A 17,900-nucleotide genomic window follows, 5' to 3' on the forward strand; every position below is an offset into this window, starting at 1 on the left:
TCCTCCCAGAGGTAGAGTTGTAACAGGCAAGGGGGGCATGCAGGATCTGATTAGAAGCAGCTTTATGAGGGAATCTGTGAGAGTGAATAATATGTGTTCAGTCCATGGAAGGTAATGTCGACAGAAACATAATCGGTATGGGAGGCAATTCCGTATCCAGGAGATGTGTCTGTTCCAGTGAGGTTACATCATCCCACCCACAATTAGAAGGTCCAGTGCAATCGACCTGCCATCAGGTGGCTGGCTGGGGGAGGGGGGAAGGGGAGGGGGAAGGTGCCCTACTGGGGGCTGTTAGGGGCTGAGCGTTGGTCTTCACTGCAGTAGTGTTAGCCACCGCCAGAATATTAACATAGGCTACTTTCGGGTACAAGATGACAAATTATTATCATTGCCTTTTTGTTGACCTATATTTAATAACTTATGTACAACTATATGTACTTCTTGTGCAATAAAGAAAACTAGTAATATAAATAAAAGCAATAAAAATAAAGTAAATTCTAACATGGTCTAAAACACAAGGTGTTTTGGGAGCTGGGTGAGAAGGGAGGCAGGGGCTCCCACTCGCCTGTTCCTGTGACCCTGAGATCCTGCCCTGCTCCTTGGATCACAGTCATGGGCTTCCCTGGTGGCTCAGTCAGTAAAAACAATCTGCCTGCAATGCAGAAGATTGCCTACAATGCAGGAGATCAGGGTTCGATCCCTGGGTCAGCCAGATTCCCTGGAGAAGGAAATGGCAACCCTTGCCTGGGAAATCCCATGGACAGAGGGGCCTGGCAGGTGACAGTCCGTGCGGTCGCAAGAGTCACTCACACAAAACTTAGCAATAAACCACCACCACCACGATGGTAGCCATCGCAGGAAGTGCTGTCATCTCCTGCAAGCACACTTCTGTTCATTTTGTTACTGCATGCCTAGCCCTGGGAAGAAGGATTTACAGAGGCAGAAACTGAGGTTTGGAGAAGGTCTCTCCCCCTCTCTCCTTATTTATTCTCAGCAAGGCTCCCTGTCTGCAAAGGGGAAAGAATTCACTGGCCCTACAGAACAGTGACATGAAGACCAGGAGAGGTGAAAACAAAAGCAAAGCAATGGAGTGGGGATACAGAGAGGAAAACGTAAGAACTAGGAAGTGACTGGGTTTTCAAGGTGACAAATCATGCAAAGCCAGGAGGGGGTGCCCTACTTGCACCACGGACCCCTGTCCAACCCTTGAGGATACTCTATCACTGAACTACCAGCATCCGGTTGATACCTGAGGCTCTTGGGACTTCAGGGTTCAAAAACAATCCCTTCCAGTGGGATGTAGGATGCTTGATTTCCATTAGTTGGAATCTGTGCTATTGAGGGTTGAGATTACACACTTTCCCAAATAGCACTCAGAGCGCACCCAGATTTTTTGTGATATTTCCAAACTCCCGATCTGAACAACACTCTTCATTGAATTAGAAAACCGTTGAAGCAAATCAATTTCCAAACTCCCTTGCAATTTCCCTATCGTTAGATTTAATTGGATCAAAATTATGCATTTAATATTGAGTTTACTTCATCCTTTTGGGGCAGCACGAAGGTAGTCCTTGCCCTTGATCTTAAAGCATTAATATTTGACAGTCTGCAGCTCTTATCAAAATAGGAGTCTTTTCAAGTGCCTGAGGTTCAAGCTGTCATTTTGGAAATCTGAGCTTTTGATTAATTGTACAGTAATGAATTCTGGCATCTTTTTCCTATGTGGTTCTTGACTACCTTTTCATGCTTATCTAGGGAGGCTTTTTAAGTGTTGACAAATTTTTTTTTTTTTGTCACTATGTTACTAAAGTTGCAAGAGAACTAACATTTCCTAAGATTAAAGACTTCCATAATGGTAAAAGACAAAAACAAAAATCTCAGACCCGGACATACAGTTCAGTTCAGTTCAGTCGCTCAGTCGTGTCCAACTCTTTGTGATCCCCTGAACTGCAGCATGCCAGGCCTCCCTGTCCATCACCAACTCTCAGAGTCTACCCAAACCCATGTCCATTGAGTTGGTGATGCCATCCAACCATCTCATCTTTTGTCTTCCCCTTCTTCTCCTGCCCTCAATTTTTCCTAGCATCAGGGTCTCAGACATACAGTGAATGCTTCATTAGGTGTCAGCCATTGTTCTGGGGTCTTTGCATTCTGCATTCATTTATTCATCATTATCTCACGCTGGCAATAATATTGAGAGGTTACTATTATAAATAACAGGCATCCTTCTAGGATGCTGACCACTTGCATTTGTTTAGAGACAGAATAGTAAACAAAATGCAAATGTGACCATTTCAGGCAGTGATAAATGTAAAGAGTAAGTAAAACAGAAAGGGATTGGGAGAGAAGGGTAACTTTATAAAAGGTGCTTAAATACAGAGGGCAGAATTTTTCTAGGTAGTTGGGATTGGGCTGGGGCAGACAGTACAGGTATGTGTTGGTATTTGGGGGGTGGAGGGTAACAGATGTCAGGGAGCCCAGTTCAGGTGTCCCCCCTTCTGTGTGGGACTTTTCTCACCGGAGGCGATTCCCTTTCTCCATACTTCTCCTCCTTCCCAGGGTTTGCACTGACTGGTTACTTACATGTTCCAACTCATTGTTGAGCATCCATCTATTCGTAAACTTTCATGGGGGCTTTGCCACTCATGGAGTCCTGTTTCCATCTACCAGTTCATGCAGTCCTTACAAAGCTCACCCCATAGCCCACTGACCAAGGTACAGTTTTTCTTCACTGGGTTTTCATGACTTATTTTATATAAAATTCTCATATGAGAGACACTTTCTGGACAAACTATTCTGTTGCACCAAGCAGTTTATTTTTGTGCTGGTACAATACCATTTTAAGGACTTCAGCCTTGCTGTATAGTTTAACTCCCCTTTTTCTAAACTCCCTTCTTGAAACTCCAGCCTTCTTGGTTCTGAGAATTCTGAGGCTCTTCCCTCTGACAGTCATTCACACAGGTCCCCCCGGCCCCTTCCTCACCCAACACGTCTACTCCGTTTTCTTGCTGCCCCTCCCCCAACTCTTCTCTCCTCCCCCATCCCTTCACCCTTACCTCATCCTTTCTCCTTTTCCCCATTTTCTCTCTCCCCTAGGCTCCTGCCCTTCTCTCTCTTTCACTCTCCTTTGCTCCAAGTGAATCCAGAGCCACAATCCACCTGCAGGCCTTCTGATCACTCCATTCTTTTTTGTTTGTTTGTTGTTTTTTTAAAAATTCCATTATTTATTTATTTTTTCACCAATTATTTTTATTAGTTGGAGGCTAATTGCTTTACAATATTACAATGGTTTTTGCCATATATTGACACGAATCAGCCATGGATTTACATGTGTTCCCCATCCTGAACCCTCCTCCCCCCTCCCTCCCCATCCCATCCCTCTGGGTCTTCCCAGTGCACCAGTCCAGAGCACTGGTCTCATGCATCCAACCTGGACCAGTGAGCTGTTTCACACTTGATAATATACATGTTTTGATGCTGTTCTCTCAGATCATACCACCCTCGGCTTCTCCCATAGAGTCCAAAAGTCTGTTCTATACATCTGTGTCTCTTTTTCTGTCTTGTATATAGGGTTACCGTTACATCTGATCACTCCATTCTATACCCTAGGGGTAGATCCTAGGCTTGACCTTGCTCACAGCCCCTCCCCTCCACCCAGGCGAGCTTACGAGAGGGAAAGAGTGAAAAGCAAAGGAGGCACCAGGTACTTCCAGGGGGCGCTAGTGGGAAAGAACTCGCCTGCCAATGCAGGAGTCTCAGGAGAGACTGGTTGGATCCCTGGGTCAGGAAGATCCCGTGGAGGAGGGCACGGCAACCCACTCCAGTATTCTTGCCTGGAGAATCCCATGGACAGAGGAGCCTGGTGGGCTCCAGTCCATGGGGTCACAGAGTCGGACACGACTGAAATGGCCTAGCACTCAGCACAAGATAGCAGGACAGCAGGAATGAAGGGTTTTCTTAACGGTGGTGGGCATGGTGGAAGGGAGGGAGGGAGTCAGGTTCAAAGGGCAAGACCCTAGTGAATTAACAAGATCTAGTCCGCCCCCCACCCCTCCCCAACTGAGGCCTCACCTTCCTCTTCTCTCCCTGGAGCTCAAGAAGTTCAAGCCGCCCTTTACCTTTGCACTTACTGTTCTGCTGCCTGGAAGGCGCTTCTGGACATTAACGTAGTTGCTCCAGCTTGCTATTTCATCTCGCCTCCGAAACATCACCTCCACGGTGAGGCCTCCCAGGGACAGACAATTTAAAGAAGCTCCCCGCTTCTAGCCCTGCATGCCTATTTTCTTTCCTCCTTGAATTACCAGCAGAGGAAATTATGCAGTTCCCGTGTGTTTCGCCGTTATTGTTTTCCACCTTTCGAGAAGGCAAGCTCTCTGAGCACAAGGACCTCACGTGGGTTTAGTCACTGAATGAATGAGCAGAAACTCAGACAAGAGAGGGAAGGACCTGCCAAGAGCGCAAGTTAGGAGCGAAACCGATTCCCCGCGTCCTATTTCTTCGCCCTCTGCTCACGCTAGCTGGTGGAGGTGCCACTCAAGGGCCAGGGGCGTGAGGGCGGAACGAACCACGAATGGAGAGCCACGAGCATCGCTGCCCCCAGCAGCGATGGGTCCCTGGTGCGCTCCGCCGTGGCCAACCCAGCAACTTGGATTTTACTTCCCAAGCCAAGAAGCCGGGTTGGGAGGTGACTAGAAAAATCTGAAGATGCCAGAACCGGAAAAAAAAGACCAAGACCCCCTCCCACCCACCCAGTGCCTCCTCCTCTTTTCGTCTTTTCCCCCCCACGCCCAGCTCGGGGAAAGCCCCAACGCCCACGGGAGCGCGGGGAGTCCCGCACCGCGGCCGCAGCCGCGCGCACGGGCGATCCCGGGCCGCGGGGCGCCCAGGGTAGGGGCGCGGGGAGGGGCGGGGCGCCGCCGTGGGCCTCCGGCCGCGACGGGGCGGGACAATGGGGCCCCACCCCGGCGAGGGCGGGAGGGAGGCGGCGTGCGCTCGGCCCACCGCGCGCTCGCTCGCCGCTCTGCCGCCGCCGGAGCGAGGCTGAGGCTGGAGCGGGCGGGGAGGGGCGCGGGGGGGAGCGCGGAGGCGGGAGGAGGCGGCGGCGGCGGCGCGTGTGGCGGGCGGGAGGGAGGGAGGGCGGCTGGCCCCGGGCTTGTAAATAAACTGCGATGCTGTCTCGGGCTCGCCGGCCCGGGTGCCGCCGCCGCCGCCGCCGCCCGGGAGCGCCGGTGCCGGGCCCCCGCCGCCGCGCACCCTAGCGCCTCCGCGCCAGCCTCGCGCGCCCTCGCCCGCTTCCCGCAGCCCCCGACCCGCGCCCCTCGGGGTCCCGCGGCGGAACCGCGCGGGATGTGACCCTTTCCCCCTGCCCCCCGGGGCCCCGCCTTAGCCAGCTTTTGGGAGGGGGGGCGGGTGGGGAGGGGCGCGCGGATCATGGCATTGGAGTTCCCGGGCTTGCAGCCGCCGCCGCCGCCTCTTCCACGCAGCCCGAGCGCCCCTTCTTCCCGGAGCAGCAGCGGAGAAGGCGAAGCGGCCGGCGGGGGCGAGGCAGATGGGGCTCAAGGCGCGCAGGCCGGCGGGGGCGGCTGGCGGCGGCGGCGACGGGGGCGGCGGAGGCGGCGGGGCCGCTAACCCGGCCGGAGGGGACGCGGCGGCGGCCGGCGACGAGGAGCGGAAAGTGGGGCTAGCGCCGGGCGACGTGGAGCAAGTCACCTTGGCGCTGGGAGCCGGAGCTGACAAAGACGGGACCCTGCTGCTGGAGGGCGGCGGCCGCGACGAGGGGCAGCGGAGGACCCCGCAGGGCATCGGGCTCCTGGCCAAGACGCCCCTGAGCCGCCCCGTCAAGAGGAACAACGCCAAGTACAGACGCATCCAAACTTTGATCTACGACGCCCTCGAGAGACCGCGGGGCTGGGCGCTGCTCTACCACGCGCTTGTGTGAGTACCGGCCCTCTCCGGGAGCCCCTCGGAGGCGGTGCGTGAGGTGGGGCGGGCGTTCGGGGTGCGGGCTGGAGCTGAGGATGGCTCTGGGGCTTCCTAGTCCAGGGGCGCCCGTCCGCCCAACTGGAGAGCAGCCTGCCCTCTGCTGTGTGTGCCTGTGTCTGTGGACCACTATCAGGGTGTTGGACACCTGGGAGTTGAACCCCAGGGCTTAAAAAAAATCCAAGCGTGGCTCCTCAGCTGATTTGGAGATCGAATTGGCACCTCTGTGTGCGAGCGCGGGTGCGCGTTTGTGGCACCATCTCCGGATGTTGGTAGCCAAGCTTAAAAGAATTCGGTGGTTTTTCCAATTAACGAGGAGGTTGAACGGGATAAAGCGGATCCTCCCATGCGCGCTGTGTTTCTGCTTGGGGTGGGTCCCTTCTACTTGGGATCGCTGCTGAGTTTAGGTGATAAATCCTGCAGTTGGGAATGGGAGTGGTACACTGCCCACAGTGGGGGGTGTGTGTGTGTGTGTGTGTGTGTGTGTGTGTGTGTGTGTGTGTGTGTGTGTGTGTGTGTGTGTGTGTGTGTGTGTGTGTGTGTGTGTGTGTGCGGCTATCGATTGCTTGCTTGTGCTACCCTTTTTCGGGCTCCATTCTGGTGTGGAAAGGAACGTGGTTTGCTCCATTTGGGGACTGGGGCTAGCAAAAACGCATCTTTTGGGGTTCTCTTTAGGGAAGTGAATGAGAGAGAGGGATGAGGGGAAACTGACTAGGATTCTCCGGTTGTAAGCCTGGAATGAGGGGTGGGGGCTTCACCTTGCCGGTAGATGAGGGCCAGGGATCATTTTGGCTGAAACATCTCCATAATTTGGTCTTATCATCCCCTCCACCTCAGCTCCTTCCCTGTCTCTTGCTGCGGCCGGGCCAGGGCAGAGGGAGAGTGAAGGGGCCTGGGCTGAAGCTTTGCCGCCAGGTCCCCCTCCCCTGGAAAGAGTCTGGGTCTGGCCAGGATGTAAATGCGTGGTGGGCAGGAAGATGGAACTTCTTTTGCGCCCAATGCTCTGGATGGAAAATCCTGCTGTGTTTGGGGAGGGGAGGATGATAGTGGTGGCTTCTTTCCCAGGAGGGGAAGCCAGGGTTGTCAACATGCACCCCCAGCCCGCCCCATCCCCCGCCGGGCTGGCAGGGCACTTCCAGGTACCCCTTGCTTCCTGTCTGTGGCTTAGTCATTCTGATGCCTGCTCCTCAGGAAGCTGTACCATTACCAGGGTTTTGGCGGGGAAATGACCAAGACCTTGACCCTTCTGCCTGTGCTTTTAGCAGTGAATATTCCTCCCTGGTCTTCTCCAATTGACCGACGACTAATGGGTGGAAAGGGAGCCTTGGAGTTAAACACTACCTGCCAATCTTCCTTGGCTGGAAAGGCAGTTCCAGATTTGGCCACCAGGTGGGGGCCTCTGCACAGGACCTCAGGCTTGGCAACAGGTTTCATCTGAGAGGTTCCTGAAGCCTTGCAATGGTGCCTGCCTGAAACTGAGGCCCCAAAGGCATCCAACCAGGAATATGGGTTGTTGTTTTTTTGGGGGAGGGGCGGGGGAATCTAGCCTATGGCATCCAGGTCTGCGTGTATTTGCAGGTGTTAGTGGCTGGAGAGAAGGGTTAGCAATTGCTCTTCTGTTTGTTTTCGTCAGTTGATAAAAAGGGATTAAAATATATTCTTCTCTGTCTCTAGTGCTGTATTTAGTCAAATTGAACTGATGGTAATACTGGAATATGCGATAATAAGGCATACAGATTACTTGAGTGCACACAAGCATACACGGCCTCACACATCCTTTTGACATCAATGGCATCCTGTACATATTGGCCGACTTCTGAACCTGGGGTCCCACTGGAGTTTGTGGGCTCCCTCTTCCTTCAGCTTTCCCAGCCAGCACTCTTACCCCATCTGGGACATTCTGGGGAGGGGATAGCAGAGGCCCGATTTTATCCTTCTCTACAATTATTCCATCACTTGGAAGCAGGTTTGGGAATGCCTGTATGTAACCTCAGTTTCCCAGAGAGGATCTAGGAAAATTTTACATTATGGAAGAAAGAAGAATTGCGTACCTAGCGAGGTACTTTTGCACATGCAAATTATTTATTTCATTTAATTCTTGCTGCAGTTTCATGACGTGGGAATTGTTACCTGTATTTGATGGATGAGAATATGGAAACCAAAACAGAGAGAACCACTTGTCCAGGGTCATGTGGTTGAGTTTCTGGAGCTCACATTTGAATGCTGGGGGTCATCTCTTGTTTCTAAGCTGGGATCCCAGTTATGACCCTCTGCCAACAATTTTGGGACTCTGGGTATTTCACAAGGCATCCCTGGGTGTTCCTTGCCCCCCCGTAACAGAGGACTCTGTCATTTCTCTGCCTCCCCTTCCTAGCTCACGGTTGGCAAATGGCTGGAAATGGATCTGGAATCAAAGCAGGGGCTGCTCAAAACCCAGGGAACCGCAGTGTTGGGGAGACAGAATGTGGCCTGTGTCGTGCCAGGGTTGGGATTCTGATTAATCGGGCATTCCACAGGAAAACCCTGTCAGATTGGGTTTAGGCTTCTGACACTTGAATTTCAGCTCATTAGCGGAGGCACTGTACATCCTTCCTCCTGCTAGGAGCAAGCCCAGTCAAGTGAACAAAACCGAACCTTTCATTGATGATTCAGGATTTTGCAAGGTACTGAAATGCATGCTTTAAAGCAGCCATTATCTTATTCTGGGCTGTGGTTAATGGCTCAAGAGAGCCAGGAAATTGGGCTGATCGTGGTCTCACAGGTTAGTGCATGCTTTAAAAAAAAAAAAAACCAAAAAAAAACACAAAAACCCCAAATGAACCAGACTCATGAGATGTGATTTCTTGCTTCTTTCCTAAAGGCAAAATATAGCAAATGTGAACATCGAAGACCCCCCACCCCCACCCCACTGCCCCTCTTCCCTTGTCTTAAATGCCCATCCCTTGCTCTCTCCTGGCTACTTGCTTTCACCCTGGCTGAGTTCTTGGATCACCTCCTCTGGAAAGTTTCTCCCTGACCCTCCAGCTGGTTAGAATGGCCCATCCTTGGCAGCATCCTCAAGCAGAGGATTCTGCACACTGGACTGATCTGCTTGCTCATCTCCCCACCTTGGACTGAGAGTTCCTTCGAGGAGGAACTGCATTGTTCCTTAGCAACCTCAGGCCCCAGCAGGCTTACTGGGCTCCTGGTGGATACCCAGTAAGCATTTGCTGAATGGATGAGTGAAAGAATACTCTCAGGTTCACCAAGACTTTGTTCTGCATGGTGTGTGTTCCTGTCTTCACAACAGTAATAAGTGGTCAGCGTCGTGGAAGGTTAGTGATGAGAATAGCTCTCAGAAGTTCTAAGATGGACAAGGGGTAAGGGAAAAGGTCAGAGACTACACTCTGAGCTCAGCAAGGCTGATCTCTTTTCTGTATCTTAAGCTGCATGGCTGAAAAGGATTCCAATATTGTAGAAAATGGGCTGGACCTGAAGTTCATCTCTGGACTCTGCCTTGGGTCTCTGACTTTGCATGAGCCAGGTTGGGCAAGACCCGTAAACTGGGGATGATCACGCTGCCCCATCACCAGGTGGGTTTTTAGGCTAAAGAAAGTAGGGTCTGTGAATGAAATGAACCTAATAGTAGGCATGAAGCATTTACTAGTTGATTCTGAAAGAGTCTCCTTACAAGTCATACCCTTCTGCCACTGTGGCTGTCTGGGGACTCCCGCTTCCGGGTCTGTTGGTGGGAAGTTGCTGGCTTCATCTTGGCATATTCCTGGATTGGCACCGTACAGCCATCCTACTGTCCCGACTGCCTCTCCAGGACCAGTGGGGGTGATCAGTCGCTCACCTGGTGACAGACCAAGGGGAAGTGCTCGCAAGAGAGGCACCCTGATTGCATTTTGAGATGGATTGGCGCCAAGGCTGAGAGGTGGGGCTCATGGACCCAGCAGCTGCTCTGGAAGGTAAAGAAGGGCCTGGCCGGTGGACTTAGTGTATTGACTAAAGGGCCTGCAGTCCTCAAGGTGGAGGAGAGATGCTGGCCTCTCACCAAGACCCCTCATTAGTAAGACAGAGTCTTCACAAGTCTGAAGTAAGAGAAACTTAATTTCCCAAACTTGCTTTGCCTCTTATAGCTGGTATGGTCTTGGGAAAGTTGCTGGATCTCTGAGTTTCAGTTTCTTCATCTAAAAAATGTGATCAGTACAGACTCTTATGGAGCTAAGAGCACCTTACATAGAAGAAATGCTCAATAATAGATAGTCATTTGTGTTATTAATGTTACTCAGTCAATAATATAATATATAAATGCCTTCTATATAATATAAATGCCTTCTCTGTGCCTGGCGCTCTTCTAGACATTGGGATTATAACAGTAAACAAAATCCAGTAAAACAAAACAGTCTAGTTTCTGCTCCTATAGAACATACAGTCTAATAATATGTTTGTAATATTTTAATATAATTTGGTAATAATATTAGTATTAGCAGCTGTCTCACAGCTTGGCCATCTGGTCAACCTCCCATCCCAGACAGAAGGAATCCCTTCAACAGCATCTCCACCAATGCTACAACTTATTAATTCATTACTGACGGGACATTGTTTTTCTTTTCTAGATAATGCTGGATTCAGTTCTCTCAACTATTCTGTTTCTCTGGCTCTGTTCATCCCATTCTCCTCTTTTTCTGCCTCCATGTATCTCATTCTTTCTCATTTCCCACAAGGTGTTGGTCTTCTTAACCACCTCAGTTCATCCTCACTTTTTTCCTTACCCTACTAATGTCCTCTCTGCATTTTCTGCTTCAGCTTTGTCAGTTTCCTTCTGACAAAGAACCAAGGATTTTGAGTTCTCATTCTTTCTTAAAAATTTTTTATTTTATTGTGATAAGAACACTTAACACGAAATCTACCTTCTTAACAAATGTGTAAGTGTGCAACACGTTGTTGTTGACTGTAGGTGCAGCGTTGTGCAGCTGATCTCTCCTCTTGCTTAACTGACCCTTAATGCCTGTTGGCTGGTCACCCTCTGTTCCCCGCTCCCTCCGGCTCCTTGTAGCCACCATACCACCCTTTCACTCCATGAATTTGACTATTTTAGATCCTCATATAAGCAGGCTCATGCAGTGCTTGTCTTTCTGTGAATGTCTTATTTCACTTAGCATAATGCCCTCAAGGTCCATCTGTGTTATTACATACTGCAGAATTCCTTAAGACTGAATGGTATTCCATTTTATTTATCCCTTCATCTGTGGATGGACATTTAGGATGTTTCCACATCTTGGCTAATGTGAATAGTATTTCAATAAGCATAGAAGTGCTAACAGCTCTTTGAGATCCTGATAATAATATTTTGAGTAAATATTCAGAACTGGGGTTGCTGAATCACATGGTAGTTCTATTTTTAATTTTTGAGAAACTTCCATATTGCTTTCCAGCTGCACCATTTTGCTTTTCCACCAACAATGTTTGTTGTTGTTCTGTCGCTAAGTCATGTTCAACTCTTTGTGATCCCATGGACCCCATGGACTGTAGCAATCTAGTCTTCCCTGTCCTTCACTATCTCCAGGGGTTTGCTCACACTCATGACCCTGAGTTTGCTCAAGCTCACGCTTCCCTGATGGCTCAGATGGCAAAGAATCTGCCTGCAATGCAGGAGACCCGAGTTTGATCTCCTGGGTCAGGAAGATCCTCAGAGAAGGGAATGGCTACCCACTCCAGTATTCTTTCCTGGAGAATTCTATAGACAGAGGAGCCTGTCACAAAGAGTCAGACACAACTGAGTGACTAACACTTTCACTTTCCAACAATATGTAAGGCTTGCTATTTCTCCACATCCTCACTAACACTTGCTGTGTCTTGTTTTTTGTGATAATAGGTTTGACATGATCTATATTGCATCATTCTTTCTCATTGGTAAGAGCATGGTCTTTGGAGTCAGATGTGGGTTTGCTATTTCCTTGCTTTGTGACCTAGAGCAATTTGCTCATCTTGCTTGGCTGTCAGTTTCTTTATTTCTGATATGTAGATAATAATGCCTGCCCCTCAGGGTTGCTGTGAAATTTAATCAAGGTGTTGATATTGAACCCCTAAACATTGCATTGTGTTGATTTGCAACCTTGGGAGTTCCCCAGGTGAAATCTGAAATTGGTCAACTACATGGAGGGCAAGGGGAGACCCAAGAAAGAAGCAGGCCACTCTGGGTGAGTAGGTGTTGGGCTTAAGAATCGGAGAACTTATATATGAGGCTTGTCATGGGCAGCAAGACAGGTTGACATTTACACAGCCTTCCAGCATCTTAAAGATTTATATTGAGGCCTTCATGGGATACAGTAACATACACCATCCAGATGGTTTCAACAACACATTCTCACTCAAGACTGCACCCTTGAACATGGTTCCCACTGTGGGAACAGTGGGCAGAGGATAGATTCCCAGCACTGGAGGGATAAGGAGCCAGTTCATGGGTCACATCCTCTCCATGACCCCCACCAGCACCATGGTAGATTTCAGTGAATGTTGTTTCTTTCTTGCTTCCCCTCTCAGCCATATTTAATCTGCCTTCTTCTTGCTCCCTCCTCATAAAGTCCATGGCCCCTTTCCCTTTCTAAGAACCTCATTTGATTTTTCATTTTATGAACTCCTTTATTTCTTCCTGACTCTCTTTTTTATGACATTGTCAAACTGTTCAAACAGAATGAAGAAGCCGAGGGGTGGACACAGCAACCCACAGCATCAGATCTCTGGGAATCCATGAGACTGTATGCTGGGAGCAAAAAGGACCACAGGTACACCAGGTTCACTTTCTAGGAAACAGGCTAACATCAAGTGGGCGTTCGTGGTTGAAGAGAAGGTGCCCAGTATCTCCCTTTCATAAATGAATGACAGATGCTGAAAAGTTATGTGACTTACCCAGGATCTTGAAACTACTAAGGTGGAGGAGCTGGGATCACACAGGAGTCCTCCACCCACTAGGTGGTGCTCTCTTCGCCATGTTACGATTCTCCTCTGTGGAAGGAAGGCGGTGCCCCAGAAGAGTAATAGAAAGGGATTGACACTCTCGCTTTCAGAGTGAGGCACTTTAGAGCTGCATTTCTGGAAAGTTCCCAGGGGAAACCGGTGCAGCTGGTCTGTAGCCCACACTTTGAGTAACACAGCATCTCAGACTTTGATGTAAGTGTGCATCAACTAGGCATGAAGGTGGGTGGTGGTGGTTTAGTCTCAAAGTTGTGTCCGATTCTTGTGACCCCATGGACTGTAGCCCATCAGGCTCCTCTGTCCATGGAATTTCCCAGGCAAGATTACTGGAGTGGGTTGCCATTTCCTTCTACAGGGGTCCTTAAGAGAAATCAGGCAGATTCTACCTGAACCAAAACCATCCAACTTGTATGTAATGAGGGCCACTGACCCTACCCTTCTCCTGAATAATTCAGTGGAAATTTACAACATACCTGCATTCATGCCTAAACTGACCTGAAACTAATCATGAAGAAACAACAGACAAAGTCAAATGGTGGGACATCTTGCAAGTTATCTGGCATGGTCTCTTCCAAAGGGTCTGTGTCATGAGAACACACAAAAATGAGGATAACTTTCTGTTTGGGGAGACTGAATGCACATGATAACCAGGTGCAATGCTTGAAAATCAAGTGGACTACATCAAACTTCAGCACCACGAAAGAAGAGATCAACCAAATGAAAAGGCAGCTATGATAAGGGAGAAAATATTTGCAACCATGTATTTGATAAGAGGATAAAATCCAAAATATATAAAGAATTCGTACAACTCTGTAGCAAGAAAGCAAATACTCTGATTTTAAAAATGGGCAGAGAATCTGAATAGATATTTTCCCAAGAAGATATACAGATGGCACATGAAAAGGTGCTCAGCATCACTGATCATCAGGGGAATGCAAATTAAAAATGCAGTGAGATATCACCTCACACCTGTCAGAATGGTTATTATCAAAAAGACAAGAAATAGAAAGTGTTGGTGAGGATGTGTAAAACAGGGATCCCTTGTGCACTGTTGGTGGGAATGTAAACTGGTGCAGCCACTATGGAGAACAGCATGGAGATTCCTCAAAAACTTAAAAATAGAGCTACCATATGGTCCAGCAGTCCCACTTCTGGATATATATATCCAAAGGAGATGAAATCAGTATTTTGAAGAGCTATTTGCAGTCCCATGTTCATTGCAGTATTATTTACAATAGGCAAGATATGGAAACAATTTGAGTGCCCACTGATGGATGAATGGATAAAGAAAATATGATATATACATGAGATGGGATATTTTCCAGCCATAAGAAGAAGGAAATCTTGCTATTTGCAGCAACATAGATGGGCGTTATGCTAAGAGACATATGTTAGAGACAAGTACTGTATTATCTCACTTATAAATACAATCTAAAAAAATTGAACTGAGCACTGGAGATCAGATTGGTGGTTGCCAGTGGCAACCAGTTGGTGGTGGTACAGGAAATGGGTTAAGATGGTTAAGGGGTAAAGACTTTTACTTATAAGATGATAGGTTCCGGGTTCTAATGTACAGGATGGTGACTGTATTTAAAAATAACTCTGTTGTATAGTTGAAAGTTACTTAAGAGAGCAAATCCTAACACTTCTCACCAAAAAATAATGAATAAATAAACTATGTAAGGTGTTGGTTGTGTTTATGTGTTTATTGTAGTTATCATTTCATAAGGTATATGTGTATTTAATCATCATATTGTGTACCTTAAATGTACACAATGTTACATGTCCATTGTATGTGCATAAAGCTGGAAAAAACACAAGCCAATGCAATTCATGATTCTTGATTGGACCCTGAATTTAAAAAATAAATAACAATGAAATATTATAGGGACAATTAAGAAGATTTGAACATGGAGTCCGTATTAGATAACATATCAGTTCAGTTCAGTTGCTCAGTCGTGTCTGACTCTTTGTGACCCCATGGACTGCAGCATGCCAGGCTTCCCTCTCTATCACCAACTTCTGGAGCTTGCTCAAACTCATGTCCATCAAGTTGGTGATGCCATCCAACTATCTCATCCTCTGTCATCCCTTTCTCTTCCTCCCTTCAATCTTTCCCAGCATCAGGGTCTTTTCCAATGAGTCAGTTCTTTGCATCAGGTGGCCAAAGTATTGGAGCTTCAGCTTCAGCATCAGTCCTTCCAGTGAAGAATCAGAGTTGATTTCCTTTAGGATTGCCTGGTTGGATCTTCTTGCAGTCCAAAGGACTCTCAAGAGTCTTCTCCAACACCACAGTTCAGAAGCATCAATTCTTCGGTGCTCAGCTTTCTTTATAGTCCAACTCTCACATCCATACATGACCACTGGAAAAACCATAGCCTTGACTAGATGGACCTTTGTTAGCAAAGTAATGTCTCTGCTTTTTAATATGCTGTCTAGGTTGGTCTTAGCTTTCCTTCCAAGGAGCAAGTGTCTTTTAATTTCATGGCTGCTGTCACCATCTGTAATGATTTTGGAGCTCCAAAAAATAAAGTCTCTCACTATTTCTATTGTTTCTCCATCTGTTTGCGATGAAGTGATGGGACTGGATGCCATGATCTTCATTTTTTGAATGTTGAGTTTTAAGCCAACTTTTCACTCTCCTTTTTCACCCTCATCAAGAGACTCTTTAGTTCTTCTTCCCTTTCTGCCATAAGGGTGGTGTCATCTGCATATCTGAGGTTATTGATATTTCTCCCGGCAATCTTGATTCCAGCTTGTGCCTCATGCAGCTTGGCATTTCGCATGATGTACTCTGCATATAAGTTAAATTAGCAGGGTGACAAAATACAGCCTTGATGTACTCCTTTCCTAATTTGGAACCAGTCTGTTTTTCCATGTCTGGTTCTAACTGTTGCTTCTTGACCTGCATACAGATTTCTCAGGAAGCAGGTCATGTGGTCTAGTATTCCTATCTCTTTAAGAATTTTCCAGTTTGTTGTGATCTGCAGAGTTAAAGGCTTTGGCATAGTCAATAAAGCAGACTTAGATGTTTTTCTGGAGCTCTCTTGCTTTTTCAATGATCCAACAGATGTTGGCAATTTGATCTCTGGTTCCTCTGCCTTTTCTAAATCCAGTTTGGAAGTTCTTGGTTCATGTATTGTTGAAGTCTCACTTGGAGAATTTTGAGCATTACTTTGCTAGCATGTGAGATAAGTGCAATCGTGTGGTGGTTTGAACATTCTTTGGGACTGCCTTTCTTAGGGATTGGAATGAAAACTGACCTTTTCCAGTCCTGTGACCACTGCTGAGTTTTCCAAATTTTCTGGCATATTGAGTGCAGAACTTTCACAGCATCATCTTTTAGGATTTGAAACGGCTCAACTGGCATTCCATCACCTCCACTGGCTTTGTTTGTACTGATGCTTCCTAAGGCCCACTTGATTTTAAATTTCAGGATGTCTGGCTCTAGGTGAGTGATCACACCGTCGTGGTTATCTGGGTCATGAAGATCTTTTTTGTCTAGTTCTTCTGTGTATTCTTGGCACCTGTTTTCGGTATCTTCTGCTTCTGTTAGGTCCATACCATTTCTGTCCTTTAATGTGCCCATCTTTGCTTGAAATGCTCCTTTGGTATCTCTAATTTTCTTGAAGCGATCTCTAGTCTTTCCCATTCTGTTGTTTCCCTCTATTTCTTTGCACTGATCACTGAGAAGGGCTTTCTTGTCTCTCCTTGTGATTCTTTGGAACTCTGCATTAAAATGGGTATATCTTTCCTTTTCTCCTGTGCCTTTAGCTTTTCTTTTCTCAGCTATTTGTAAGGCATCCTCAGACAACCATTTTGCCTTTCTGCAGTTCTTTTTCTTGGGGATGGTCTTGACCCCTGCCTCCTGTACAATGTCACGAACCTCCGTCCATAGTTCTTCAGGTACTGTCTATCAGATCTGATCCCTTGAATGTATTTGTCACTTCCACTGTATAATCATAAGGGATTTGATTTAGGTCATACCTGAATAGTCTAGTGGTTTTCCCTACTTTCTTTAAGTTCAGTCTGAATTTGGCAATAAGGAGTTCATGATCTGAGCCACAGTCAGCTCCTGGTTTTGTTTTTGCCGAATGTGTACAGCTTCTCCATCTTTGGCTGCAAATAATATAATCAGTCTGATTTTGGTAGTGATCATCTGGTGATGTCCATGTGTAGAGTCTTCTCTTGTGTTGGGAGAGGGTGTTTGCTATGACCAGTGCATTCTCTTGTCAAAACTCTGTTAGCCTTTGCCCTGCTTCATTTTGTACTCCAAGGCCACATTTGCTTGTTACTCCAGGTATCTCATGATGTCCTACTTTTGCATTCCAGTCCCCTATGATGAAAAGGACATCTTTTTTGCGTGTTAGTTTTAGAAGATCTTGTAGGTCTTCATAGAACCATTTATTTCAGCTTCTTCAGCATTACTGCATACGGCATAGCCTTGGATCACTGTGATACTGAATAGTTTGCCTTGGAAATGAACTGAGATCATTCTGTCATTTTTGAGATTGCACCCAAGTACTGCATTTTGGACTCTTTTGTTGACTATGAGGGCTACTCCATTTCTTCTAAGGGATTCTTGCCCACAGTAGTGATATAATAGTCATCTGAATTAAATTTGCCCATTCTAGTCCATTTTAGTCCACTGATTCCTAAAACGTCAATGTTCATTCTTGCCATCTCCAGTTTGGCCACTTCCAGTTTACCTTGCTTCATGGATGTTAGATTCCAGGACATCAAATTTGGACATTATATATCCAAATTTAATTTCTTGAGTATGATAATTTCTTTGTGGTTATGCAGATGAATGTTTTTTTAAAGAGGTGCATGCTGTAATATTTAGTGGTGAAGTGTCATGATATCTGCAACTTACTTTCCGCTGGTTCAGCACACATGCAGACTATGCAAATGTGTGTGTATGTGCACGTACTTCATGTGCATACAGGGGAAGAGCGAGA

General features: G+C 47.3%; 1 protein-coding gene across 2 annotated transcripts in view; it reads left to right on the forward strand.

The window, feature by feature from the left end:
- Positions 1–5,126: 5,126 nt before the first annotated feature.
- Positions 5,127–17,900, forward strand: part of KCNQ3 (potassium voltage-gated channel subfamily Q member 3) — a 301,013-nt gene continuing 288,239 nt past the window's right edge. Inside the window, exon 1 of one of the 2 annotated variants that reach the window (XM_043880308.1) lies at positions 5,127–5,934. In XM_043880308.1, the coding sequence (XP_043736243.1) occupies positions 5,549–5,934 (386 nt within the window). In that variant the 5' untranslated portion in view covers positions 5,127–5,548. The remainder of the gene's footprint in view (positions 5,935–17,900) is intronic. The other variant, XM_043880307.1, reaches the window with a different exon arrangement.

This window comes from Cervus elaphus, chromosome 21, assembly GCF_910594005.1.
Source record: "Cervus elaphus chromosome 21, mCerEla1.1, whole genome shotgun sequence".
Lineage (NCBI taxonomy): Eukaryota > Metazoa > Chordata > Mammalia > Artiodactyla > Cervidae > Cervus > Cervus elaphus.